This window comes from Haplochromis burtoni, unplaced genomic scaffold (genome assembly GCF_018398535.1).
Source record: "Haplochromis burtoni strain Fernald_Lab_line unplaced genomic scaffold, NCSU_Asbu1 Contig_318, whole genome shotgun sequence".
NCBI classification, from domain to species: Eukaryota; Metazoa; Chordata; class Actinopteri; order Cichliformes; family Cichlidae; genus Haplochromis; species Haplochromis burtoni.
The window spans coordinates 639,873-666,645 of NW_024582679.1; the positions used below are offsets into that span (position 1 = coordinate 639,873).

General features: G+C 39.9%; 2 protein-coding genes across 3 annotated transcripts; one reads left to right on the top strand and one right to left on the bottom strand.

Moving 5' to 3' along the window:
• The first annotated feature begins 1,161 nt into the window (after positions 1-1,161).
• On the top strand, positions 1,162-9,144 carry sms (spermine synthase). Its single transcript, XM_005941384.3, has 11 exons — positions 1,162-1,307; positions 2,338-2,458; positions 5,498-5,585; positions 5,919-5,983; positions 6,065-6,240; positions 6,370-6,524; positions 6,683-6,772; positions 6,959-7,073; positions 7,168-7,247; positions 7,439-7,554; positions 8,092-9,144. The coding sequence occupies exons 1-11, from the start codon at positions 1,262-1,264 to the stop codon at positions 8,120-8,122; spliced, it is 1,083 nt and encodes a 360-aa protein (XP_005941446.1). The 5' UTR covers positions 1,162-1,261; the 3' UTR covers positions 8,123-9,144.
• On the bottom strand, positions 8,516-25,236 carry LOC102312568 (adhesion G-protein coupled receptor G2). Of its 2 annotated transcripts, none has more exons than XM_042228321.1 (30): positions 24,859-25,236; positions 23,937-24,016; positions 23,277-23,351; positions 21,171-21,241; positions 20,107-21,083; positions 19,280-19,319; positions 19,160-19,197; positions 18,949-19,079; positions 18,784-18,862; positions 18,590-18,648; positions 17,898-17,948; positions 17,723-17,790; positions 17,570-17,604; positions 17,429-17,468; positions 16,908-16,942; positions 16,659-16,786; positions 16,429-16,543; positions 15,898-16,319; positions 15,606-15,807; positions 15,113-15,269; positions 14,267-14,431; positions 14,002-14,124; positions 13,637-13,682; positions 13,447-13,550; positions 13,225-13,349; positions 12,710-13,081; positions 12,323-12,606; positions 11,967-12,068; positions 11,456-11,602; positions 8,516-11,356 (listed from the first exon to the last, which is right to left on the bottom strand). In XM_042228321.1, exons 1-30 carry the CDS (start codon positions 24,948-24,950, stop codon positions 11,253-11,255), a joined length of 4,467 nt encoding a protein of 1,488 aa, XP_042084255.1. In that variant the 5' UTR covers positions 24,951-25,236; the 3' UTR covers positions 8,516-11,252. The 2 variants fall into 2 exon arrangements, with proteins under 2 accessions (XP_042084255.1, XP_042084254.1); XM_042228320.1 differs by having other exon boundaries at positions 15,606-15,810.
• Positions 25,237-26,773: the final 1,537 nt, after the last annotated feature.

Consider the following 26,773-nt stretch of genomic DNA (forward strand, 5'->3'; position numbering starts at 1 on the left):
AAGTAGTGCTTAACAAATTTATTAGACCGCCTGTCACAAAAACAAGAAAACAAATCTTTTACAAATCTGTCAAAAACTTGTTTAAAACTAAAAAGTTAATTTGAAACATCATAATTGAAATTGCAGCAACAAAAAATAAATATATATTTTTAGCAATTACCAGTGCTGTGGTGGTCTTTTAAATTTGTTTAGCACTGTAAAGTATGACAGGAGTCTATCTTAAAAGAAATGTGTCAATAGTCATATGCAGCTTTGCTGACAAGGACAGTCTTCTTGGCAGCCAGTTAGAGCCTACAAAATACAAAGTCTTGTCCTACAGCATTCTGAGGAAGTATTCCAAGTACAATACCCCGCCCCTGTTTACTTATATCTGCCCTCATGATGGAAATGTAAATTTGTAACACGGCACCTCATGTGCAACAGTCCGTCCCCCGCCCTGTCTAAATATCTCAGCCCTCTTTACAAACTTGTAAAGAAAGAATAAACATGCGTGCATGCACATTTTCATATTCAATACCTTTAGGTAGGAGTCCTGTGTGTATTTTTTAGCTCAGTATTGTGTTTTTATGATGTGTAAAGTGACAAAAAAGAAATATATCTTTAAAACTAGTCACTATACTTCATATGCACGAAATTGTTGAACAGAACATACAAAGAAATAAAGATAAAAAATAAAGTAAAAACAAATATAGAATAATCATAAGAGTACAAAAGTGGCCCCTTGTAATCCAGGGCCTTGTTACAGAGGGCTTGCTGGTTGTTTGAAAGATTCAGGTTTGCTGGCTGTACTTTGCAGATCTGGAAACTATGTCCATCTTTCATGTTTGAGACTCCCCTTTTGTAAACTAGAGTCAGTTAAAAAACAAGATACTGTTCCATTATGCGTTGTAGGACATGATAAAAGAGAAAAGTTCTGTACAGTCACACACGAAGTGGGACAGATGGTAACAATATGTGCAGATTTGTTTGATTATAGGATGTGTAACATCATGCGCTCAATGCAATGACTGTGAAACGTTTTAACAGTCGCTGATTGAATGAGATTAAAATCAAAATTCCCACTTGTCCTGATTAACGCATGGTGATGTAGTGAATCCCCACCTTGACGTCAGCCGCAGCCAATAGGACTTCACGGTCATCGCAGAAGCCCTGCCCACTTTAGCAAGTGCAGTCTGTAGCGGTAACAGGGTCCGCCCCCTGTCTCTGCAGATAAAGGTTCGCAGTCTGCTATCCCAGGCATGGATGACGGTTGTAGTGAGACATGGCAGTCCGACATTACACTCTCGACTTCAACCTCTCTACAGCAGGTAGGAGGAAGGTGATGCATAGCTGATCGTAGGAGGGTCTTTCGTTACATTTCGTTATGTATCAGGGCTGCATGCTTGGCTAGCCTGCTAATTTTGGCCTGCTAATTTATAGTCAATACTGCCAGGATTATAAAGTGCCACTGGTACATTGCCCATGTTTAGGCACTATATGCATGTGCCCTAGTGCTATGCTGCTTGTGCCCACCAGTACAAACCCCTGTCCGTAGGCAGGTACGGCTTCACACTGGTAGGCCACTATTAGCTCGTGAACTGTCACATCAGTATGCATATTTAATGTCAGTGGCACATATTTACAGGTCAGCGTAAATGTCTGTTTAGCAGGTATCTTTGTGGATAAAGCAGCGCAAGCAACTACGGTTGAAGCCAAAGTCACATCACTGTCAGTGCAGCATAAGCTTCTAATTAGAGCTCAGTTAGCTTTGGCTAGCATGGCTATGATTAGCCTAGCCGTGTTAGCAAGTCTCTATAATCAATAACAGAGGGCCCGAGCGATCTCATCAAATAGTTGCGAAAAGTACAGCTTGAATTAATATAATGCGGATATGTTTTATGACTTATACAGGTGTGTCTGTTTCATAAGTATAAATTATAACATCAAGTCTGAGTAATCGTTGTTTAATCATGCAGCACGCGCTTTTCGTCGACCTAAGTCTGTGACCCCGTTAACACTCGATAATCAGTAAACGCATGTAGTAAATTGGCACCCGTGCGCTTTGAGGGCTCTGCCAGACATTTATAGTCCAATTAAAATCATCCAGGAAGACGCGCATGTCTGCCATTGTGGTTTTACCATTAACTGATAGTGGTGTGAGAATGAAGCTATGAAGATTCAAACTGTCATTAGGCTCTTTTTTTTTTTTTTTTTTAACCCTTTGTTTCAGAAGTCTGTTTAGAGGAACCAAAGTTTGTCACAGATAATAAATGGAGTATATGATAATGAAAGTGAAGTGCAGCTGTATTTGATTAATATATTTTTGTTCACATCAGATTTATTTGCTCCCTCTTTCAGTTGACCCTGCCTCGACAGTGTCTGGTCTGCTGTCTATATTTCATGAGCAGGAACTGACAGAGACTATTCATGATACAGACGGGCATGGTTATCTAGCTACCTTTGTGGGCAAGAATGGCAGGTAAGGTCAATATTTTTTCATAAACAAAAGTGACTCCTTCAGTCTAATTATAACTCTTTAGCAGTAAAACTTGGATTACTAAATCCTAATTGGGCAAAAGATTTTGTGTATTAGGATGTGATAGCTTAAAGCTAATCTGGCTAGGGTACTTGTTGGCTCGTCTTCAATCAGATTTGTGTCTGTATAAATAAATAATAGGGGTGCAACAATACTAATATCGATATTGAACAGTTCGATACAGTGCTTTCGGTACGCATATGTATCGAACAATACAAAATTTTTAAATTTATTTGATCAACTTTTCTTCTGACGATGCTGTCTGTGTTGAGCGCTCAGTGGATCTGCGCTCGACAGTGCAGCCTAGGCGGAGTAATCGAACGCAGATTCACTGAGCGCAGGGCAAGCTAGCGAGACAGAAGTTAAGCTCTCCTTGCAACATGCCAAATTGAACCTCCCCCACTCTCATTCAGACCTGGCGTTTGGAACCATTTTGGTTTTCATGTGACGTATGACCCTGAAGGCAAAAGTAAAACAGTATGTTGGATGTGCCACCCAATGCTCAATTACATTGGTGGGAACTAGTGCGTTAGCGCAGTTTTCTCGTTAACGTGTTGGCTGTGCAGCCCCACGCACGGGGCGATCCACGTTAATGTCATTTCAGATTAACGCTGACAGCACTAGTGGGAACACAACGAATATGACTGCACATTTACTCCGACATCATCCTAGTGCAAAGACAAGTGGAAGCAGACAAAAGCAAGCACCCATGCTACAAACTTTACCCGAGTCATTTGTTAGCACATGATTCTCCTTATGGGGACCTGATATGTTTAACCCTTGTGTGGTGTTCATATTTTTGTTACTCAGCCAGTGTTCATGGGTCTGGTGGACCCGCTAGAGTTTTGGCTTTCCAAATTAACACTATCAAACAATTTTATGTTAAATTACTCAACAGATGTTTACTTCATCCCAATTACAAGACATATGAACAGCAAACATGGTTAATTTTTTCCCTTTACCTTTGTTAGATCACATTTATGAATTAATGTGCTTCTCGTTTTTCTTTTATATAAAATGTTATAAATAAATCAGTTATAATCAAGTGGAGTGAGCGGAAAGACACAACACATTTACATTAGGCCCAGGGTTGTAAAACAGGGGAGGTGGTGCACACACTTATCCCACACTGTCCTGATGGCAGCTAGCTTGTCTCTCTGCCGTCGAGCTGGTCTGTCGTCTCGGTTATCAAAACGGATAATCCTGGAAATTTTGTGGAAGTTTTCCAGAGACATTGATGCACGGAAAGGTTCTTGCCGGTTTCTGCATCCCACAGGGATTCTGTGGATTCCCCTTTGGACCTGAAAACTCCTGCAAGGATAAGAACCCCAAAGTAGGCCTTTGGGGTTCTTAGATGAATTTGGTCCATCTCCTTCCACCTCTCTCCAAAAACACACCTTCCTTCTAGATTACTGCAATCCAGAATAATTTTCTGGATGGAATCTGGGATGAAAAGCTCAAATGAAGACTTGATGTCCTGCACATGAGTAACTGTCAGCCGTGTTGGCCCTGGCTTATCACAGTAACAGCTCTGCAGGGTGGCTCATTTCTTGGGCAAGAAGACCATTCAATTTCACCAGTTATTGACATCCATATTTCTTCACTTGCTGTCTGGTGGGCTTGTTCTGGTCCTGGAGCTGGCTGCAGATGGGGTACTCGTCTTCGTTTTGTTACTAAATGGTGCTCAACCTCATCCTCTTCTTCAAAGTCACTGTCAGACTCTGAATTTTCAGAAATGTGAAATATTCTGAAACCTCTTTGTCAACATCATCATCCGAAGCCCCTCTCTCTTCCAAAATCAATTGGATGGCCCTCGCAGCAGATAATCTTTTGCCATCTTGATCAGTTGTGATAAAGAACCACACTGGCAAAGTCTTATTTATAGTATTATGCCCCTAATTTGCAGGTGGGACAGGGTATGAGAAAATAAAATTTGGATCCCTCAAGAAAGAGGGTAAAATGTGTGGGAATGTCAGAGCAGACGGTGTTGATAGTTGAATTTTCAACAATGTTGCAACTTTGTGCGGGAGCAGGAGGGGAAGAAAACACTATCAGCAGCACCAGAAAGGAGGAAGACAGAGTGTGGGAACACAGGACCTACACTTTCAACACTTTTATTAGACCTGGGTCCAGTGGACCCAAACACCTTGTATGTAATGTAAATGCGTGGGGGGAGGTACAGTATGAGGTCATTGAAAATTAGTTTGGATTTATGTTCTTCACAGAAAATAAGCCAAAGCCAATGAATTTCAGGTTGAAAAAATAATGAATTAATTTCTTTTGAAAAAAACTGAAAATGGGTCTCACAGACCCAAACACCATACAAGGGTTAATATGCTGCTGAGAATATAGCCCAGAAGAAGCATACAGTATAGCTTTTATTTTGGAAAGAGCCATTTCTCTGTAACAAACTCCTTTCCAAAGATGAGTGATTCCTCAATCAGATATATTTATTTTTTTTATTACTTTGTTGTTTCAGCGACATTAAATTTAAAAACTGTACTTTTGAGTTAAAATATATATTTATAATTTTAATACATGACAAATTAAAAAGGCATAAACAGGTTTTTTGTTTTTTCGTATCAAAAAAAATATCGAATCGAACTGTGAATTTTGTGTATCATTGCACTCCTAATAAATAAGTGTACTAATATCCCAAAGCCAGGATGTGTTTTCACCAAATGTGGGTCTTTGGAGAAGTCTAAAACTTGTGTGTTGTCTGACTCTCTAAGCAACGGCTTCTTGATAGACTTCCTGATAAATCCTGAGCATGCTTCTAGTTGGACAGCATTGCAGGAATGTTTCAGTTAACTCTTCAAACTTTAAAAATATTACCCTTCAAACTTCTTTGCAACAGAGGAACTTTTCACAGCTTCCTCTGAGAGGTCGCATTGCACACGTTGAGTGGCTTTTTTTGTTTTTAGTTTAGTGTTCCTCTAACTTCGTTTTGCATCGTTTTCTCTTTCCTACATCAATTCTCAGGTTTGTTGTCCTGCGTGTGCACTCCCAGGGGCTGGTCACAGTTGATTTGCAGTGTTACGAAGATGATGACATTGCACAGCTAGACAATGTAAGAGCATACACAGGGCTATTGTTTTTACCAACATTGACACTAATAAGGTTAAACATCTCTGGGACTATATAATGATAACCCAACCCTTTTTGACCATAGGCATCTTTAGTGTCTGTCAAAAGATACTTACAGTTACTGTCTGTGTACTGGCTTCCTGTATTCAAACACTTTCACATCCCTAAATGCTAGTGCATACACGGAGGGTTAAATTACACCAACTATGGTGTTGTTTACTCCCTACGTGTTTTGCATTAGGGTTGTCTGTGTAGCAATATGAAACCTTTCACAAATTTGGTGAAAGTTTAAGCTGCATCTATTCTTACTCCACAGCTTTTGAATGCACTGGAAAATAAGCTGAAAGTTCTCTTAAATGGCAATATTACAAGGATTAAAAAGTAAGTATCACTATATTGTTCTTGTAAATGTATCGTACTTCATGGTGCAGTATTATTTATCCCCCCCCCACCTCCCAAAAGGCTTCCAGCCCTTTTGCGAGGAGCAAAAGTTGACCGCTACTGGCCCACAGCCGATGGCAGACTAATTGAGTATGACATTGACAAGGTGGTGTATGAAGAGGATTCTGAATACCAAAACATAAAGATTTTGCACTCACAGCAATATGGGAATATTCTAGTTCTGGATGGAGACGTTAGTAAGTATATAAATCATGGCATGTTGCTTGCACACAAGATTTTGTTTTTTCAAAATGACTGTTTAACTTAGTAGAGTCAGTCTAATAAGAATTATTTGTTTTGCCTTTAAAAACAAATTTTTCTTGCAGACCTTGCAGAGAGTGACTCTGCCTACACCCAGGCCATCACAGGCAGTGGAAAAGAAAACTACGCTGGAAAAGAAGTGCTGATTTTAGGAGGAGGTGATGGAGGAATACTTGCCGAGTTGGTCAAACAAAAGCCAAAGATGATCACCATGGTGGAGATATCCTTTACTGAGCTTTTATTTGAGTGACTTTGTTCATATTAAAGCAAACATTCACTTTTTTTTTTTAGATCACTCCAAATCTCCACACTTAGATTTGCATTGTTCTCAGTGTAATTCTGTGTGTGCATCTGACTGTTCCTTAATAAAGCTTCTACATTGACCAGAAGGTGATAGATGGGTGCAAAAAATACATGAGGAAGACTTGTGGTGATATCCTGGACAACCTGAAGGGAGACTGTTACCAAGTGAGTGCTGAATTGTGTGGTGTGTTTTTGTTTGTTTGTTTTTTTTGTGTGTGTGCACATTTGCTCAAAATGTGTTTTGCGTTATTAATATTTATTTTTAAAGCGGCAATGGGCAGGACAAAAGTTTTGAAGCAGGGGTAAATTGAATATGCATTTTGAAAAATCTCCTCGTCTCATGGATTGCAGATATTAATTCAGGACTGTGTTCCCTTGCTGAAGAAGTATGTCCAGGAAGGAAGGACATTTGATTATGTTATTAATGACCTCACTGCAATCCCAATATCCACCTCGCCAGAAGAAGGTATTGATAACAATAGCCATACATCAGGAAAGGTGGCACACAGGTGCAGTGTGAAGAAATGTTTAACTTGTCACATGCTGTCTGGTTTCTGTAGACTCTACGTGGGAGTTCCTGCGTCTCATTTTAGATCTATCTATAAAAGTGCTGCATCCCAGTGGAAAGTATTTCACACAGGTGAGTCTGCTCCTAATTTACCATACAGTTCATGATTGGGAGATTTTGTCAATACTGTTTTTAAAGGTGAACTAAATATTAATTTATTTGAAACACTTCATGCGATGACCAAGCATCATTTCTACTGTGTGTCGGGGCCTAATTATTTATCTGTATGAGTCTCATGAATCTTTTCTGCTGCTGGCCATCAGGGCAACAGCGCAAATCTGACCGAGGCACTGAATCTGTTTGAGGAACGGCTGGGAAGGCTCTCGTGTCCAGTGGACTTCCGCAAAGAGGTGGTGTGTGTTCCATCCTACCTGGAGCAGTATCCTTTCTATAAAGTCCCATAATTTATAAAAATGTTTACTGAATTGAAGTATTAAGGCTAGGTTATCATTTCTGCTTTCATTAGAAGAGAAATTAAATAATGGTGTTTTGCTCTTATACTGTGAGGGAGAAATTCAAAGTGTCTGCTTTAAAAAAACAAAAACAACCAAACAAAAAACCCCAGACATTCAGGCACTGTCATAGGTCACCTTTGCATATGGACTGATTATTAAAATTGGGATATTTGCTTGCTGTGGTCACCTGATCCTGCCAGTGTAGTTTAGGTAGCAGGCACATTAGGACCATCTGATTTTAATAATCCAGTCGAAGCGTCTGTCTGCAGGTGCCGCTTGCACGCACTGCAGCACTATGCACTCTAAACACCACTGATCTAATTGAAAAACGGTCTACTAACACACCAAAGCCACATGCAGGTGAATAAAGATGGTCTTCCCCATCTATCTAGCTCAGTTTCAATCCAGTCTAACATTTATTTGTTTTTGTGTACATGTGCAGTCCTTAACTCAACTATCAGATGGGTTTTTTACACCGCCTGGAAAAAGTAAACAAGTTCTCCTGAAATTCTCAGCAGCTGGAATGTGAAGGCTCCTAATTTCTTCTGTACCCCTCAGTTGTACGCAAATTGAATGCAGCCTGAAAATTGGAGGCCACACAAAATTCAGTTTAGTTTTAAATGTTAGGAACTATTCAGATATTTCCAAAGTCTGAATTGTTCACACACCTCTGTGCACATTGGTGAGCTTCTGCTGACTGACTAAGACAAGTAATTTAATTTGCTGTTTTCAGTTAACAAACACTGACTGAAAAACACTCCAGCTTAAACCAGTCAAGTTGGTGTGGTTAAGTTATGAGAGTATGTGTGTGTATATATTTTTTTTTTCTTTTTCTATAGCTGACTCAGTTCTCCTCGAGGCATAATTGCAGTTTTATCATCCCCATTCTTTTAATTTTACAACTTGTCAGTTGTATTGTTTGTTACTTGAGGTTTTTTTTTTTTTCTTCTTATAAATGTCCACTTGCATGTGCTCTGAAGGAGCTGTTGGAACACTGATTTTTATACACTGATAATGTGGAGTAACTCATTTCCCATACATATGTACTCATTTTCTGTAATCTTGAGTTATGAAGTTGAATGAACGTGCCTCTGCGTGAGCCAGTGCACAGGTGCAGCATACCCAAAGTGTCACTTTTATGCTTCATTTTTGTTGCTGCCTTTCAAATGTGATTTCTTTCAGGTTGTATTAAGGTGGTCACGCCCAGCGGGACTGAGGGGCTTAAATCAAAGTGTTTTAAAAGGGAAACTATTTCTCCAAAGTTACCACCACCTCTGCTTGTGCTGTTTTGTCATGTTTTATCGGCACCTTTTTGTTTTTTCCTGATAAAGTTTTTGTTAAGACTGTATTAGGTGCACGTAAAGAACGGTGAATGTAGCTTGCATATACAGTACAATGCACATTTGATCTACCCTGTGGGACATTTATTTATTCGTTATTTCATTAAATGCTGTCCTTTCCTGCTTGAGATGATTTTGACCATCTATGATTAAACTGTTTTTGGGGGGAACATACCTGTGGTGTTTGACTCATTCCTCTTGATCACTGTTATCTTAAGAAAAATGCAAGAGACAGGAAACGTGACTGTTTTTCCTCGTAAGAACTAATATTTGTCCAAAACTTAAAGTACCAGTTTGTCAGCCAAAATCTTAAAGCTTAACTAATCAAATCTAAAAAAAAATAAGGCAGAGGTTTAAAAATGTCAAACTGCAGCAGCAGCTCTTGCATTTGCTTAGAATGTGTTGGGTTTCTCATTCTGTGACATGAGGCTATAAGATTAACCATCCTTACTTTCATCACTTCTCAAGTCTTGTTTCTTAAAAGTGATTTGACTACTCTTGCACTAAAAAAACAAATGATTACAGACTCTGGCTGAAGCTACATGACTGTTGTATTCAGTGCTGCTTCCAACAAAATCTGTCCAAATAAGAGAAATTCAATATTTATTCTGTACTTTCACATCAGGTTTTAGTTTCCTCGCATATTTTGTTCTTTGTTAGTGCTTAACGCTAGCTTGAATTCCTTTTGTACTAGTCTTCTGGCGCCATTTGCCACTTTTCCACTAGTTTACACAGATGCCATACTAGTGGTGGTGTGTTATGAAAACTCTGGTAAACTACCAACTGGTTTAATTTAATTGGTGTACCATTTAACCCAGTAGTTAACTAGTGATGTTTATCAGTTTGACTCCAGAGTACTCTGGTACTGTATACAGAATTGTTATTCCAGAACTCTTATTACTCATTCAAATGCAACTTTGCAAACCTAACATGTGCGGCTATATTCTTTTTACGGAGAAAGTTTTCTGCTAGCAATGTTTCCAAACAAGCCATACTTGTTCAGTCTTTAGCATTTAACAGGCTGAGGCCTGTAGAGTCCGTTTTGTTTTAAGTTTCTCACAGTTTGAGTATTGCATGGTCTGACATTGGGAGGTCCCTCCAGGGAACTTTTACTTCTACTACCATCTTTGCTGTTGGTGAATACTTCCTTAGATTAGATTTCAATTCATTATTCTGCTGTATTCTATTCTATTGTCCTGAACATATGCCAGAGGATATCATAGTTGATTCAAAGGTACTGTGGCTGCAAAACAAGCCCAAATCATCACCCTTCCAACACCGTACTTGACAATGGTATGAGGTATTTGGCCATAATACACGGTGCCATCTCTGGTGAAAACCAAACACGGCGTATTAGCACCAAAGGACATATCTTGTGGGGTTTTTTGTTTTTTCCCCCAGATGCAACTTTGCAAACCTAAGCTGTGTTGCTGTATTCTTTTTCTAGAGATCACACTTCCTCTCAGGAACTCTTCCAAACAAGTCATACTGGTTCAGACTTTTTTCTAACTGTACTGTCATTACCTGAACATACCAACGCCTGTAGAGTCGAGTGTTTTTGCCCCACCAGCAGAGACCTAGCTTCTGCTTTAATGGAGGTGCTCAAACTTTCTGATGACCAGTTAATCAAGTGCATTTGGCTGATATTTGCCCTATTAGTTTCTTTGGAAGCAGTAAGGTTGGACTTTTTACAGCACTGCAATAGAGACCAGTGAAAACTTTAATTTCCCTTGAATGTAAAAGACAGTATGTGTGCCACCAAATGTCCGATCAGTCAGAATCTAAAGTCTTGTATCAAGGGTAAACGCTCCAATGGCTTTTCCAGACATCCTGCTTAAGTGCATGCTGTTTACATTGTCACGGCTCTCTTGGACACTAACTGGAAATGCAGCATGATTAATACAGCTTTGCTTCCCCTGCTGTGACACATCAAAACATCTTACTTTACTTTAGGTGCTTTTAAATTTGTTTGTTAGACCATTAGAGCAATTATGTAAGCATGCATACATTTCAACACTGTTTTAAAAGTGAAATCTTTGTTATTAACTTAATTTTTTTTATTAGAAATGTAGGTCTGTGTGAAAGATTTAGTGGGTTACATTAGTAAAATTAATTTACTTTGAATATTAATAATATATAATACTTTAGTGTTCAGAATATCTGTAAGAATACAATAGGGGAAATTTACATTATATTGTACAAATATAGCGCTCTTTATATATATATATATATATATATATATATATATGAGCGCTGAGAGAGGCGGCTTTGTCCCTCCACTATCAAGAAGTTTGTGAGTGTCTGTGCCGCATGTTGATCTCGTTGAGGACCACATCCATATTTGAGTCTTCATCTGCTGTGATTACTCTGTCTGCATATGGGCTACCTGTAAAACAGTGCTACTGTCATTATTTCAAAAAGGGAAATTGATATATTCTAAGAGTTGCAGCAATGACAGAAGAAACGCAAAAATGTCAGTTCCTACCGATCCCATCACTCTGTTCTGAAATGTCACTGTTGAGGAAAGAGGAGCTGGAAGAGTTATTGCCACGTGAGGTACTGGAATGAAGAGATGTGTTGTTGGTCAGCGATGACTTCTTTGCAGTCTTCTGTGTTGCAGTGCGACTCCATTCTGTTAAAAAAAAGACCCACATGATGAAGGTAAACGTGATTGTGAATTGCAATTATCGCACAGTCCATCCATTCTCTTCCGCTGGAGCCTATCCCAGCTGTCTTAGGGCAGGAGGCAGGGTACGGACAGGTCACCAGTCTGTTGCATGACTAACACATAGAGACAGGCAACCATTTGAACTCACATTCACCTATGGACAAGTTAGAATTACCAATTCAGCTAACCCCACTAACTGCATGTCTACGTGTACCCGGATAGAACCCACGCAATCCCACAGTCGATAAACGTATTTCTTAAATGAAACCAAATAAAGGAGTAACCTTCACCAGTTTGAGGCACACAGTATAAAACGAACACCGCTAACCTGAGTTCTCAGATAGTCTCATTTTGCCGCAGCACAGATAGATCCTCCACTGCCTCCTCACGGTTTCCTTCACTGCACAGTGGAACACGAATATAAAGAAACCTACAAAACAAGCGTGTTTGTTAATGCCACGTTTCACAGTGCAGTAGTTACTTAGAGGAGCATTTAAAAACCAATTAGAGAAAAAGATGCGATTGTATTTTTGTTGTTAAAATAAGAGAAGAGGATGACGTCAATAAAAACTGGTTAAAATTGAGGACAAAAGAAAGGAAAACAGCAGAATTACTATGTAAACTGACCAGATTTGAGTGAAATCACCATTATTTCACAAACCAGCTCAGAAAATGTCAGCTCACCTTGCAGGGAGTTACAGATGGCAAAGAGGTACATGAACGCCAGGTTAACGGGCCCCCAGGCAAAAAAGGCAAAGCCCCATGTGAGGCCTAGCAGGATGGTTATCCCCAACACACTGCGCACATCCTGCAGTGTGCTGCGGTGCTGGAGATTTTGAGGGTTTTGTTTTTTTATCCGGCACAGCTGGACCATAACTACAATAAACATGATGAAGTTAAATATAAAAATGACGCAGAAATAGGCCACCACTGCCACGTAGAAGGCGATGTCATTTTTCAGCCAGCAGCTGTGGGAGAGTCGGAGGAGAATTAAAGGTTGTTCTGAGGTTTTATATCATGGATTTTATGTAGGATAATGTGCAATAATGAGATTACAAATAAAGTACTCACAACTCATCAGTAGTGCCATCACTAAACCTTCCATAGGAAATGAGACCGTAGTTGTTTTTGTCAATTGCAATGACAATAATGACCACGATCATCGGGATACCCCAGCCAGCCAGCGAGAACTTCAGCATGTAGTGCGATACATTGACGTTGAAGACTTTCACAAGTGCCACGTACATGTGGACGGCCTCGAGACCCATCCATGTGAAGGCAGCTAGCAAGAAGTAGTGAAGGAACCAGGCAGTGGAAATGCAAAGGCCCACGGCGTCTGGGTAGAGCGCCAGCCAGGCGTCCACCAGGAAGACCAGATTCAGCAGGAGCAGCGCAAAGCACAGCTGGATCAGGATTTTGGATGGGATGTCTTTGCGCAACTTGCTGTTTAGGCGAAATTATGAAGACAACATGTAAAAAATACCTCAGCGAGCAAAAAATAAATAAATGAAAAAATTCATAGAGCTTTAGCAATAAGTAATGAATAACAGATCTAGATCATCTATTTTCTGGATTTCTATACGTACCCAAAGGCCAAGTAGGTGAGGATGGTGACAGCCAGGAAGATAGCAGAGATTCCACAGCCAATGTATGTGATAAAGGTAAGGATGGTGCTCTGGACACGACTGGTTATAGGCTGCCTGGAGAGGTCCTTTATGAAGGAGATGCCCCCCAAAAGTGTTATTATTCTAATGAATAATAACCAAACATGACAACATACATGACAAAATGTATTTTGGTGATCTTACCAGCAGGATGGCAAAACTGGTTAAATGGTTGCAGCCACAAATTGTCTCACTGTCCGTGCTATTTTGGACAGAACAGCCATTTGAACTCCAGCCACCCGATCCACCTGTGGGCAGAAAACAAACACGACTCGTGTTTTTACACGTCTGTTTGTGTTCACTGAAGCTCTTAACTCATGGCTGGACAACTTACCATTTAATGCAAAGTCCCAGAAAACACACGTTGCCACAAAATTTGCCTGTAATTTGAGAAAAAGAGTTTATCATCTTTAATTGCACATGATAGTTTTCTCTCTATCTCTCTCTCTCTGCTAAGGATGTGTTGCTTTTACAGCATGTTTGTGGCCTATTGCTGCTACATTTAACCACACACACATGTGTAGCTCGGTCGTATAGCTCCGGCATGTGTGCGCTGCTACAAACTGGCTTGGTTTGTCTGGTTATACCTGTAGCCGAAGCCCTTAGGCAATGCTTCCTCCAGAAGTAAATTTCTCTGTGAGGACACAACCATTTCCTTTTAATTTGCCTTTAGATGACAGTTGGTGAAACCAGGCTTACCGGAATAGGCTCTTGGTTTTTTAGGGTGATTATAACATTGTCTCGGAGTCCTGTGATTGACAGGTTGGCGACACTTGCTCCTAGGATCCCGCTGTTAAGCCTGCGTACTCCCAGGGATTTGTCCTGTGTAGCCATTTAGAGACAACAAAACAAGTTTGTAAAGAGTGTGTAAGTATCAGATTTAAAACACTACATTAAAAATAATGTAAGTTGGCGTTTTTGTTAGTGGTGAATAAGAAGGGGGCTGCTGGTTGAACTGTCAGACCTGGAATACGGTGCTCTTCTGGTAGAAATTGAACTGAAGTCTGGAGACTTGCTGCTGTTCCTGAGATGTGAGATTCTGAGTGAGAGAGGCAGGCAGCGTGACGGAGCCCTGAGGGATCGAGGAGTTTGTTGTCACGCTCCTTCTCAGTCTGGGATTCCCACGGACCTGTAACACATATGGGCCTCAAGCTTAACAGACTCGATCATCTGAGAGTTGTTTTTTGTTTGGTTTTTTTTGTTTTTTTACCCTGTTTTCTATTTGGGGCAACTGGCGTCTCTCTACTAGAGATCACTATTTGGAGGAGCAGCTTTGTTCTTCCAAATAGTGGCAAAAATGGCTGCTTATTCTTCAAAACATTTAGTATTACACCCACATTCACAAGTGTAATCCAGGGATTTACTGACAAATCATGTCATGTCATTGTGAGGAAAAGAAACCGTCAGAATTTCTGACCTAGATCACCTGGTTGTGTTTTTAAAAGAAAAACAAGTCACACGATTAAACCAATTTGTTGTATTTTATGAATTGATCCTGTTTTTGACTGAACCACTTTACTCTGAAAAGCTGAAATAAATGTAGTTTTAAATTTAGTTTAATCTGAACTACACATGCAAATACACAAAATACACAAAATCTGAGTTAGTATATTCTTCTTCTTTTTTTAAATATGCCAATTACAACCTGAAACAATTACTCCAACCTCCCTATTAAAATAATCATAAAAAATTTAATCGACAGTAAAAAGGCACTAAATATCTTCTACAGGCTTCTCTAGACAAAGCTGGAAATGCTGTGTTATATGAGACACAAAGCACTTGTACAAAAGTGAAAGTTATTCTTCCCTACCTCCACATTGGTGGGGCTTGAGATGGAAAAAGTTGTTTTCTGAAAGTTGGCGCCATCTGCTGGTGTCACTGACAGAGCAACAGCCGGGGACAAAATGGTCTGAGCCGTCCCTCCAACAACCAGCTTGAGCCCCACTGTATCAACGATCCCTATTATCCTGGTGAGAATAAATGAATAAATAATAGTACGTGTCATTTCTTTAATTACAACAAGAAGCAATATTACTGGGTAAAAAAAAGATGAAAATAAGAGTTGGAATTGAGGTGTTTTGTCCTCCTATGGATGGAAGAGGAAAACTGGGGTTTTGTTGGTGTTCTTTAGAGCCCATATCTGGTTATTGTTGTGAGTAAAATAAAAATAAAAACAGTATGGATCAAATGCATTGTCCACCCCATGAAATAATAATGTGAAAAGACCACAATAAATAAATAAATAAATAAATAAATAAATAAATAAATAAATAAATAAATAAATAAATAAATAAATCTGTAACCTGTTGGAGGACTGTGACAGCACAGATGGAGAAGCACCCAGGAGATTGCTGACAATGTTGACTGATGTGTTCCCCAGCCCTATGCTGACATTTGGGCCTGATAACAGAGCCTCCAGCTTAGACACCAGCTGATTCACCTGGCTGGAGTTCAGTTTGGACACGTCTTTCGTCTCGTCAAGCAGTGCGTTGGCTTGGGCCTCAGCTGCTGTCAACACAATTTGACGACACAGTGACGCTATGATAAGGAAAGCATTGCCACAGAGATGTGCACGCAACTGAAGTGATCACAAACCTGACGAATTTGTTGTTGTACTTCCAGTTGTCGTCACAGAAGTGTTCGGATTTGTGGTGGCTGTAGTAACGGTGAGTGTAGGAGACTTGGTTGTAGTTGTGTTACCCGTACTTGAGTTATTAGCGGTAGTGATAGCTGTAGTTGTAGTAGTGTTGACTGTTGCTGGCACTGAGACATTAGCAGCACTGGTGGTGGTGGTTAGATTCACTCCTTGTGTTGTATTCAGCGGCATTGAAGTTGCATTTACAGCAATTGTAGTGCTATTAGCAGAGCTGGTGGTAGTGGCAGTGCTGTTGTTGGTGGTGCTGGTGGCAGTGCTGTTTGGTTGCACGGTTGTCACATTTGGGCTGGTTGTGGTGGTAGACACGTTTTGAAGATCACAACTGTCCTGCAGCTGCATAACCACATTGTTTTGTTTTTGACTATTAAAAAGAAATAAAGAAGTAACATTTTACTTTGAATCCTTTTGATCTGTTGCAGCACATTTTGTATAAATGTGGTTAGTGTGCAGGATATTATGGTCATACAAACCAAGTGAGGCTGCTAGACTTTGCTGCAGCACAGAAATCTGCAGGCTTTATGTCCGTGCTGACCCATGTGAACTCAGACTGCAGGCTGACATTGGCTTGTAAATTTCCACAAATTGCTGTGGAAACACAAAAGCACCAATGAGAAGCTTTGCACAAGCCGTCACTTATTTTTTGACTGCTTGAGCTGATATTTCAGTCCTCATCTTGTTTTATTTTGGTTAGTATACACACCCGCTCGGATCACATGCCCGCTGAAACTGATTTGTTCCTTAGACTGAAGCAGATACACCACAGCATTTGCTACATCACAGACGGGGACCTCACGGGCAAAGGCCAGAATCACGCTACAGCTTTGAAGGCTATAACGGAAAAAACAAAAAGACAACAACAACAGTTTTAGCCTAGTGTTCAAATGCAACAGATGCATCAGTGAGATTTAATGTGAGTTTTAGACAAAAGTTCTAACATAGCTGGACTCACTTTGTTGACGTGCTTGCACATGCCACGTTTGCGTTCTGTGTAGAAATGTCAGTTTTAGAAAAATAACTTTAAATGAACGTAATAAAGGAAACTACTAAAACATTTTTAATGTGTTAATATAATAATAACACATGAAATGCAAATTCCTTTGGACATAAACTATATTTTTCCTGTGTGATGCCATTACATGGTGAGTTTCTTGTCATGTGAAACTGGAGTATTTTTGGGGTAAAAGTCAGTAATGTTCAAAAAGACATTACTGACAAAATGACATCTCTACAGCTGATATCTTCAAAAATGAACAACTCAAAAGATGTTAATCTAGATGAATAGATTGAATCTCCTTTAAGTCAAATAAAGAAATTCAATTCAGTTTAATTGATTTTTTTTAAGGTTATCTTTTTCCCTAATGCAACCTAAATGCCTTACTTACATTTTGAAAACTTGCTTTTGCCCTAAATCATCATAACAGAGATAGAAAAACATGGAGGCAATAATATCATAATTTGGTGGTTGAATACCTTGTACTCAGATGCATTAATGGACACTGGACATAGACCTCTGCAAGGGAATATTACAAGATTGTTATTATTTTTTGTATTTTACATGTGATAAAAAGTTATTTATTTATTTAAAAACTGGTGACAAAAAACAAAACTTACTCTACACTTGGAGAGCAAGGTCGCAGCTGAGAAATCTGTTAAAGTTGAAGATATTAATGATTCATTGATGCTCCAAGAATTTATTCATATGATTTTTACATTAATGATTTGTTTATTTATATGTATTTGTGTTCTGTGTGAATGGAAGATTACCAGGTTGGTGACATTTAAATAGTTTATATTGGGATCTTGTATGGAAATGTTAAAAGTGTAGTATGCATCTAAGAAACAAAGAAACAAAAAAAAAAGGAAAGATAATCAAGTCACCACGCTTTCAGACTGTGTGATTTACATCATAATGCAAATGGTTTTGATAGGTGACACTAACCTGATCCACTGCAGTAGTCGGAGCAGTTGCAGTTGCTCGTGGTGATGTTGCCTGAAACAAAGTCAAAGCATGATGGTTTACAGTGTGGATCGAATCAAGGCACCTTCAAGACTCTACTTTTACACTTTAAGGGAAAAATACATTTAGAAAAAATATTTAGAAGAATCTTGTGCATTTTGCTTTTTTACAATCTTATTTGTTCAGTTTTTAATTGTCTGTGTTGCAAGTATGAAGCAACCCCGAGCTGCTGGCTAACCTGGCATGCAATCAAAGGCTTAATGAGTTTCCTTATGTTTCCAGTTATTATGATAAGCTAAATTAACCAGATGCTTTGTACAGAACAGGGTTTTTAACCATTTTCTATTTTTAGGCATCTGCTAAAACACTCACAGAACAATTAATCCTATATAATCCTCAAATGCTCTGTAGCGTGTCCACACGATTTGGTATCCAGGTATAATGTTAACTGTGACTGAGACTTAATTAATATTATTCTTTTGAAATGTGTGTTTCCTGACATGCCCTGAAGTACTTCCTGGTGTCTTTTAACACAAGTGTGTTGCTTCATCAGGTTTCAGTAGCAGTAACAGTCTAATTCATGTATTGATGCAATGATGTTGTTTGTTTGTTTTCATGGTTGGTCCATTTAAACTGAGCTTAACTATGCTTACATTGAATAGTTTGGAGCTCACCTGCACTGCAGTTAGTTGAATTACTTGGTGGAACCACATAGGCAGCTGCAGACTCATTACTGTAAAAAACAAACAAACAAACATGAAATTTCACAAAACTAAAGTATGAATTTAAAAAGTATAATTTATCTTTGATTAATCAGTTAACATTTAGCACTTGGGAAAGCACAGACTGCCCGTACTGAGGATCTTACCATGCTGCGTTGTCTTGACCAGTGTAAATGCAGCTGTTTTCTACTGTGCTGCTGTTATTGCACACATTTTGAAGCTCACCTGTTAAGCGACACAGAGGATTTATTACATTGTTACTTTTATAACATCCTGCAAACGTATCAGGTAGGTAACTATGCATCACTCACCCACTCTATCTGCCTTTTTCCCCAGCACGTAAAAATCAGATGAAGTGTTAGTGGCTGCGCAGAGAGTGCGGAGGATACAACATGAAGACACCGCCTGACTCAGCTTCAGCGTCACAGAGCACGTGGTGTTTCTGCAGCATAAGATCAGTGTTAATGTAGGGATCATGAGATAAGCTTATTTCAATGACTTGAATGTCTTTACTTCACTTACCTTATTTCAGTTTTTGTCACGCATGACACTTCCATTCCCTGGTAAAACACAAATCAGGCTAAATTCAAGTGATCTTTTTCATTTACAGAAACCTACAGACACAATTAAGTGCTCACTCACTTGAAATAGGCCCGTTGTATTTATGACATTAGTGTTCGAACTGAAAAGTAAATGGAGATAAGGTTAATGGGTGTCAGGACTAACTGATATGATTCGTCATCTCAGTGGAATTAGGACTGATTGTGCAACTGCTCATATGATCTCCAGCTTTATGAAAAAGTCAAACAAGCGTTGCTTATTTTGCTTAATGCTTATTCAAGGGGATTCAAGAGGGGGGAAATATTGGAAATTCAGTGTGCAGGCATCTCATTAGCTGCAACTTTTGGCTGCTGTCAGCAAAGGAAATAATCAAAGTTAAAACTAAACTAAAACTAAAGTAAAAGCAGATGTGAAAAAAAACTTTTTGTTAACAATAATAAACTATAACATGACTAGAATAAAAGTAAAAAATGTGAAAAAATGAAAAACTAGCTGAAAAGATTTTGTTAACTTGGAAATCGAACTAAAATAAAAAAAAAATTCTTAGTTTGAGCTTTTTTTTAGTTTGGTAAAAATGTTAAACCAAGAATGAAATTAATAAAAACTAAACTAAAACAAAATATTTTTACAAAAACTAAACTGAAATGAAAAAACAAAGAAACTAAGTGAAACTAAACTGATTTAAAACAAAAAGTCGAAAATGAAATAACAATAAAAACACATTTTAAAAATACAAAACTACAATAACTCTGAATGTAATCTCACCTTAAATGATAAACGTAACAAATCTTCACAGTGTGGGTTCGACAACACAGTTGCCACAATATATTACAGAAAGTGCTCCATGAAAATTCATAATCTCATTTTCCATCTGTTCATTTATTTGATAGAAATAGTTGCACTCATACCTGCTTTGTGTCCCATTGCCACTAACGTCCCGAGCTACACGTATCAAGCTTCTTTTCCGTTTTCTTTTTCTTGCTAATGTTGTTGTAGTGGTTGTGAAGTTGCCTCCTGTTGGTATTGCTGTTGTAGTCGTCCCGTTGCCTTGTAATGTTGTTGCAGTGGTTGTGAAGTTGCCTCCTGTTGGTGTTGCTGTTGTAGTCGTCCCGTTGCCTTGTAATGTTGTTGCAGTGGTTGTGAAGTTGCCTCCTGTTGGTGTTGCTGTTGTAGTTGTCCCGTTGCCTTGTAATGTTGTTGCAGTGGTTGTGAAGTTGCCTCCTGTTGGTGTTGCTGTTGTAGTTGTCCCGTTGCCTTGTAATGTTGTTGCAGTGGTTGTGAAGTTGCCTCCTGTTGGTGTTGCTGTTGTAGTTTCCCGTTGCCTTGTAATGTTGTTGCAGTGGTTGTGAAGTTGCCTCCTGTTGGTGTTGCTGTTGTAGTCTGTCCTGTTGCCTTGTAATGTTGTTGCAGTGGTTGTGAAGTTGCCTCCTGTTGGTGTTGCTGTTGTAGTTGTCCCGTTGCCTTGTAATGTTGTTGCAGTGGTTGTGAAGTTGCCTCCTGTTGGTGTTGCTGTTGTAGTTGTCCCGTTGCCTTGTAATGTTGTTGCAGTGGTTGTGAAGTTGCCTCCTGTTGGTGTTGCTGTTGTAGTTGTCCCGTTGCCTTGTAATGTTGTTGCAGTGGTTGTGAAGTTGTTGCCTCCCGTGGGTGTTGCTGCTGTAGTGCTGTTGCTTTCTAAGGCCGTGGATGTTGCACCTGTACTATTGCTCTGTAATGTGGTTACTGCAGTTGTTGTGCTGTTGTAAGTGTTCAGTGTTGATGAGGCCACTTGTGTTGTCTCACTGACAGTACTTGCAGGTGTAGTTTGTGGGGAGGTCGGTGTGGCAGTAGTTTCTGGAGGGTTTGGAGGCACGCAGTTCTCCAGCTTGGTGCTGAAAACCTGCTTGAGCTGAGGAAAAGAGCATATGGTTTGCTGACAGGATTTAAGCATTACATCTGGTGTTTTAATAAGCCTGCTGTCGTACATGTTACATACCCAGGCAATGATTTCAGATTCGTTCTTGCTCTGTCCAGTGACATCCACCGTAATGTCAACAAAGTAGTATACTGCATTACAAAGCAAAGAGAATCATTGGCAAAAGTTGCTAAACTCTATAACGGAGGACAACATACCAGCTGCTTGTAACAAAGAGGCAATCTAAGGGCTGAGAAAGGGAGCCAAAAATAGAAATACCAAAAATGAAGTGACTCACAGTCACCTGATGTGTTGCAACTGAAGCTGGCTGCTCATTTTAAATGTCAAACTATATTTAATTTCCATGGCAAATATTGTGCTCTGTGGTAATTTTAACAGGGGTGGAGTTTTAGATAGTTAGCTTGTTTGTGTTGTTCTTGCCATTTGGAGCACTTTTGTTCTGTTACATTCCAAATTATATGGCTTTCATGGTGGTTAATGTTAACAGGCCATTCAAAAATGTGCCCCAGTTTTGAGAATTTTTTGTATTTTTATTTAGCCTAATTTACTTAAATACTATTACCTGCACAAGTCAACTACAGTGGGGGAAATAATTATTTGATCCCCTGCTGGAAGTGGAAGTGCTCACTTGCAAAAAAATGAACAGCCTCTAATTTTCAAATAAATAAATACATTTAAAAATAACATAAAAGTTATGAATTCATTTGTATGTCATTTAGAGAAATAAACATTATTACTACCCAACCAGAAATCCAGCTCCCGCAGACTGACTGCGTTACCATGTGATACACAGATTTCAATACATCGATCAATCAAGAGCAGATTCACCTGCTCTCAATTCATTATGTGTATAAAGCACACAGAATCAGTTTCTTTCATTTAAACCTCTCCGCCATCATGAGCACAACCAAAGAACGGTCAAAGGATGTCAGGGACAAGATTGTAGACCTACATGATCATCCTGGGGGAGGAGAAGCCTTGGGAGAAAGTGCTGTGGTCAGATGACGCCAAAAGGGAAGAGAAATGCTGAGTATGACCCAAAGAAAATCTCCCCACAGTCAAGCACGGAGGTGGAAACATCATGCTTTGGGCTAGGTACAGGGGACTCCTACACACCTGCATCCCATTCGAGACAATCGCCGGGGGACTACTTCACCCGGCGCAGATGGCTGCTCCTCGCCAGTCCTTTAGTCACCCCTCGGTGGCAACTAGGCTCTTCGTAAGTTCTGTATTTACTGGAGAACTTTGGAATTCATCTTAATCTTGTGTCTATGTACTTAGGGAACGACGTTCGGCGCTGGAATCCTGCCACCTGCCTGTCCCCATGCCTGTTCGCCTCCCATCCTCGTTCCTGCCTCCTCAGACTCCCTCCATGGACTCTTCCCCCTCTGAGTTTCACGGTCCGGCTCTAATCATAAGCCCTGACATTTAACTTTTTCTGGCTGTTACGTGCCATTCCTCAGTACTCTAGTAATTGTGTTTCTCCTCTCTGTTGCAGTTTTCCCTCAGTCCAGATTATCGGCGCTCCAAGGTTTTCTGTTCCCAGTTTTTCCCTGGCTTGAGTTTGTAGGTTTGGTTCCCTTGTTTTCATCAAGTTGCTTTGTTTATTAATAAACCTGTTGATAGTTCTGAGTGGCTGCACATTAATCTGCTTCCGGGGTCCTTATCGTAAGTGTACACTGAGGTTCTTGACAGTGTGAGTTTTCCCCTGACCTTTGTCGTCGCGTCTGCTTTACCCCCGGGGCTCTTCTGTGTTCTGTTTCCCCAGTTCAGGTCTACCTCTGTTTAGTTTGTTATTTGCTTTCCCCCCGTTTGGTGTATCTGCCTTAATAAATGGCACACTTTTAGTTAATTCCCATTTTCGTCTCACTGTGGTCTGCATATGGGTCCTCACATAAAAGAATCCACACAATCTGCCTCCGCATATCGTGCGGAGTCGCCCCAAATCCTTCCTGAGGTGTGTGCAAACCTTGTGACCAGCTATCAGTAAACTTGTTATCTCTGTGCTTGTTTCTCAACCAAATACTAAGTCAACCAAGTATTAAAGTTTTGCTTGAAGATCAAACACTTATATCACTGAGTGACATACAAATCAGTAACACAGATTAAACAAACGTTTTTCCTACAAAGCCAAGGGGTGAGCAGATTTTATCAGGGTTCATTTACCTGATATTTGTGGAGCTGTAGTAGAAACAGTAAAAGGGGAAGGAGTTGTAGTGGTCTGGTTGCAGGAGGCTTGCCCTGATTGGAAAAGAAAAAAGTTCTCAGTTACCACTGTTGGCAACTTCATGGAGAGTTTTGGGACCAAAAGCCAATTGTGTGTATTGAACACTAGACACCACGTTGATGGACATTAATATGATCCAGTTTCAGTGTAGAAAGTTCCTAATGTGGTTTTTAAATCCTACATGCTGGAAAATGGGAATTCTGAAAATTTTCAGCACATAAACTCTGTTTTTTAAAAAACAGAACACTTTAAAAATCAATGCACTTTATGGTAGTTGCACAAAGTCATTGAAATGCATTTCCATTCCCTCACTTCCTGTTCTCTGTGTGGTCTTTTTTAGTCTTCTCCATTTGTGCCTTTCTCAGAATAGCAGTACGACTAATAAACAAAACTAGACTAACTGGTTACAGTATATTATGAAAGAGTTCAAGGTATTTGTGTGCGTACTGTATGTGTGTGCGTGTGCATGCCATGCATTGCAGTTTATAATTAGAGGTTCAAAGCTGTTGGTCCACTAAACAGCCGCCTCCGCTCAATTGTCTGTCTCAATTGTCTTCGTGTTTTTTCATCTCTTTTGTGTCACAGCTGATGTCAGATACCTGCTAAGAGGACAACGATGACCACCAGGTGTGTCTGCAGCAAGTGGAAACATCTGATAAGCGAGCCTGGCTTCTTCACCCTGTTAAGTTGAAGAAGTTTAAGTTTAGTAAATAAACACAGGGGGCTAAAGCTTTATTATATTTATTCTGACATATGACAGAAGAAAGAGTCAGACTGAGTCATACTAATCTAGAAAAGCCCTACCATCACACCCATGCTAACAAATGCTGAAAGGCTGTAATTAAAATGTGTCTTAAAGGTTTTATCTCCAGTTCTGGTTGTTAACAGATGAGTAATGCCAAATGAAACACTTGAACGATTTCAAGATAGTGAGCGCGGTCTAATAGAACAAATTCATTACCTTCAAAGTGCACATGATGTATGGAGTACATACACCATGAATCAATAGTTATTTTTTCATGTTCATTTGAATCTCTTATTATTAGGCAGCAAATAATTTGCATGTACAATTCTCCAAACTTTGCCTCCTATTTTTTTAAATAACAAGCAGAATAACAGTGAGTAAGTGGACTGACTGTATAACTAAATGTCTTCTTTCACATCCATGGAAAGCGTCATTGTTATTGGCACATAGGGTGCATCCTCTCCTATATTCTTATATAACCAGTAACATCAGTCCTTAAAAAATGCGTGACTACTTTGCAAATACAAAATAACAACAAATAAAAATTGTAAATAATTCGATTCTGTGACTTAAAAAATGACTTTAATGTTATTTGATGCCGCATAAGGAAGTGATTTATAGATATGAGCGCATCTGTATGAACCATCTGGATTAATAATCCTGACTGAAACCAGATCCAGCTGCTGTTTCTGAGTTAAGATGTGTTTCCCTCCACATTAAGGAAAAGGAGAGACACCGCCACCAACACCACCTCCACCGCCACCATCTCGCTTTACCTGACTAAAGGAGCAGATATTTGCTGGCAAGGAAGTCTGCCTGAAGAAATCCTTGGATCCTTCATGACTCTGTCTTCATTTTTGTGGAACATAGCTTCCGATGGGCGAAGTAAAACGTTCAACAACAAACATTAACAGTCATAAATCTAGCCAGTGCTCTCGGCTGTGTGCTTTGTCAATTCTCCACCACTTTCTCATGCACAATCAATAGCTGACACACGTGGCACGCCCATGAGACGTCAAGGTGAGCGGGTGGACGTCACATACATTCTCTTCAGCTCTGGCACCTTTGGTTTAACATTTCAACACCACCCAAAGAGGAAGCTGTCTGATTGTAAAACTAGACCCAAAAATAATAACACAGTCCGATCGTCTGCCTTTAAAGTTCCCTGTAGGTTTTTGGAAGGAAGAGATTTATGTGTTTCTTTTTCTTTTTTGTTTGTCAGTACAGGTGTGCCTCAGGGTGTGTCATAAACCTGTGTTTTCAGTAATAGACACAACTGAAAGTGTTTCCAGGACAACACTGCAGGGCTCTAACATTGTGGCCCTGACTGCTACGAAAAAAAAAAGAAGTCACGCACCATTACTCTGTAAGTGCCTGTTTTTCAGGACTGTGAGCAGTCTGTCAGAGTCTGTCTGTCACACACCACCACATGAGCACGCTCTCTTATTTCCTTCTCTGTTCTGCCTCTTATGCTTGTGTTTACAGTTTTTCTCAGTCCCTTTGGTGCTTTTCTCAGATCAGAATAATAATTCTCAAAACCATTAGTGCAACCTCCATAACATTTAGTCATTTGTGCACATTATGGTACCAATTTCTCCTTCCTCTGAACAAATTGCAAATGCTCTTGGACATGTATCAGTTGCTTTCATACAATTCTCTGCGGTCGACAACATTATCATTTTCTTATGTCATGTCAGTCAAAATGAACTATACCTTTGGATGCTGAAAGACTATTAGTTCCCAATAAAACTAATAGTCTTCATTTCATTGCTTGAGTCATTACATACAAAATTGGTGAAATGCTGTCAAGCAAATTTTATACCTTTTTTAAATGATTTTTTCCTGGAAATGTCCCCGAAATTGAACAATTTCTCTCAGGTGAACTTCAGCTTTCACTGATGAGGAGGTGTGTGAAGTATTAGTTGTAACCACTGACAAGCCTCTTGTTCACAGTCACTCATGGATCAATCCCATGAACCCTCAATTGGCAAGCATATATGAACCGAGCAGGACATAGTTTGTACCATCCATTCACGTCCGCTTATCCTTTTCAGGGTCGCGGGGGGTGCTGGAGCCTATCCCAGCTGTCATAGGGCGAGAGGCGGGGTACACCCTGGACAGGTCGCCAGTCTGTCGCAGGGCCAACACACAGGGACAGACAACCATTCGCACTCACATTCACTCGCACATTCACACCTATGGGCAATTTGGATTAACCAATTAACCTATCCCCACTAAGTGCATGTCTTTGGACAGTGGGAGGAAGCCGGAGTACCCGGAGAGAACCCACGCAAACACGGGGAGAACATGCAAACTCCGTTTGTACCATTCTTTTACAATTCTGTGACACAGAAATGGGAGGTCAGCATGGTGGAAGAGGGGTAAGGATGTGTGTGTGTGTGTGTGTGTGTGTGAGGGGGGGGGGGGGGGGTGGGGGTTGTCAATCACAGCCTCACAATGGATGAGGGCGGTCGGAAGGTGCAACCAAATGTTGGAAGAACCACTGTGAACAACCTCGCAGAGGTGGAAGAAGGCCTGTTTTTACCCAGCAGCAAGAGGAAGCCATTTGTGCAAGGGTGATTGCATACAATGCAATAAAGTTGAAAGAATTCAAAGTGCTGTCATAGAGGATAACGGTGTATTTGGCCACATTGGATCTGTGTCTGACACATGATAGAATGCTGGTTGAAT

What these genes read in the sequence shown, in the direction of transcription:
- LOC102312568 (XM_042228320.1), bottom strand. Translation starts at nt 24,950, where the DNA reads ATGTTCCACAAAAATGAAGACAGAGTCATGAAGGATCCAAGGATTTCT. An exon ending in GAAAAAGGCAGATAGAGTGG is followed by an intron (nt 18,863 to 18,948) that starts GTGAGTGATGCA and finishes GTCGCTTAACAG; the next exon opens with GTGAGCTTCAAAATGTGTGC. An exon ending in CCTTGCTCTCCAAGTGTAGA is followed by an intron (nt 17,469 to 17,569) that starts GTAAGTTTTGTT and finishes ATTCCCTTGCAG; the next exon opens with AGGTCTATGTCCAGTGTCCA.
- sms (XM_005941384.3), top strand. Translation starts at nt 1,262, where the DNA reads ATGGCAGTCCGACATTACACTCTCGACTTCAACCTCTCTACAGCAG. An exon ending in AATATTACAAGGATTAAAAA is followed by an intron (nt 5,984 to 6,064) that starts GTAAGTATCACT and finishes ACCTCCCAAAAG; the next exon opens with GCTTCCAGCCCTTTTGCGAG. An exon ending in GTTCCATCCTACCTGGAGCA is followed by an intron (nt 7,555 to 8,091) that starts GTATCCTTTCTA and finishes CTCAACTATCAG; the next exon opens with ATGGGTTTTTTACACCGCCT.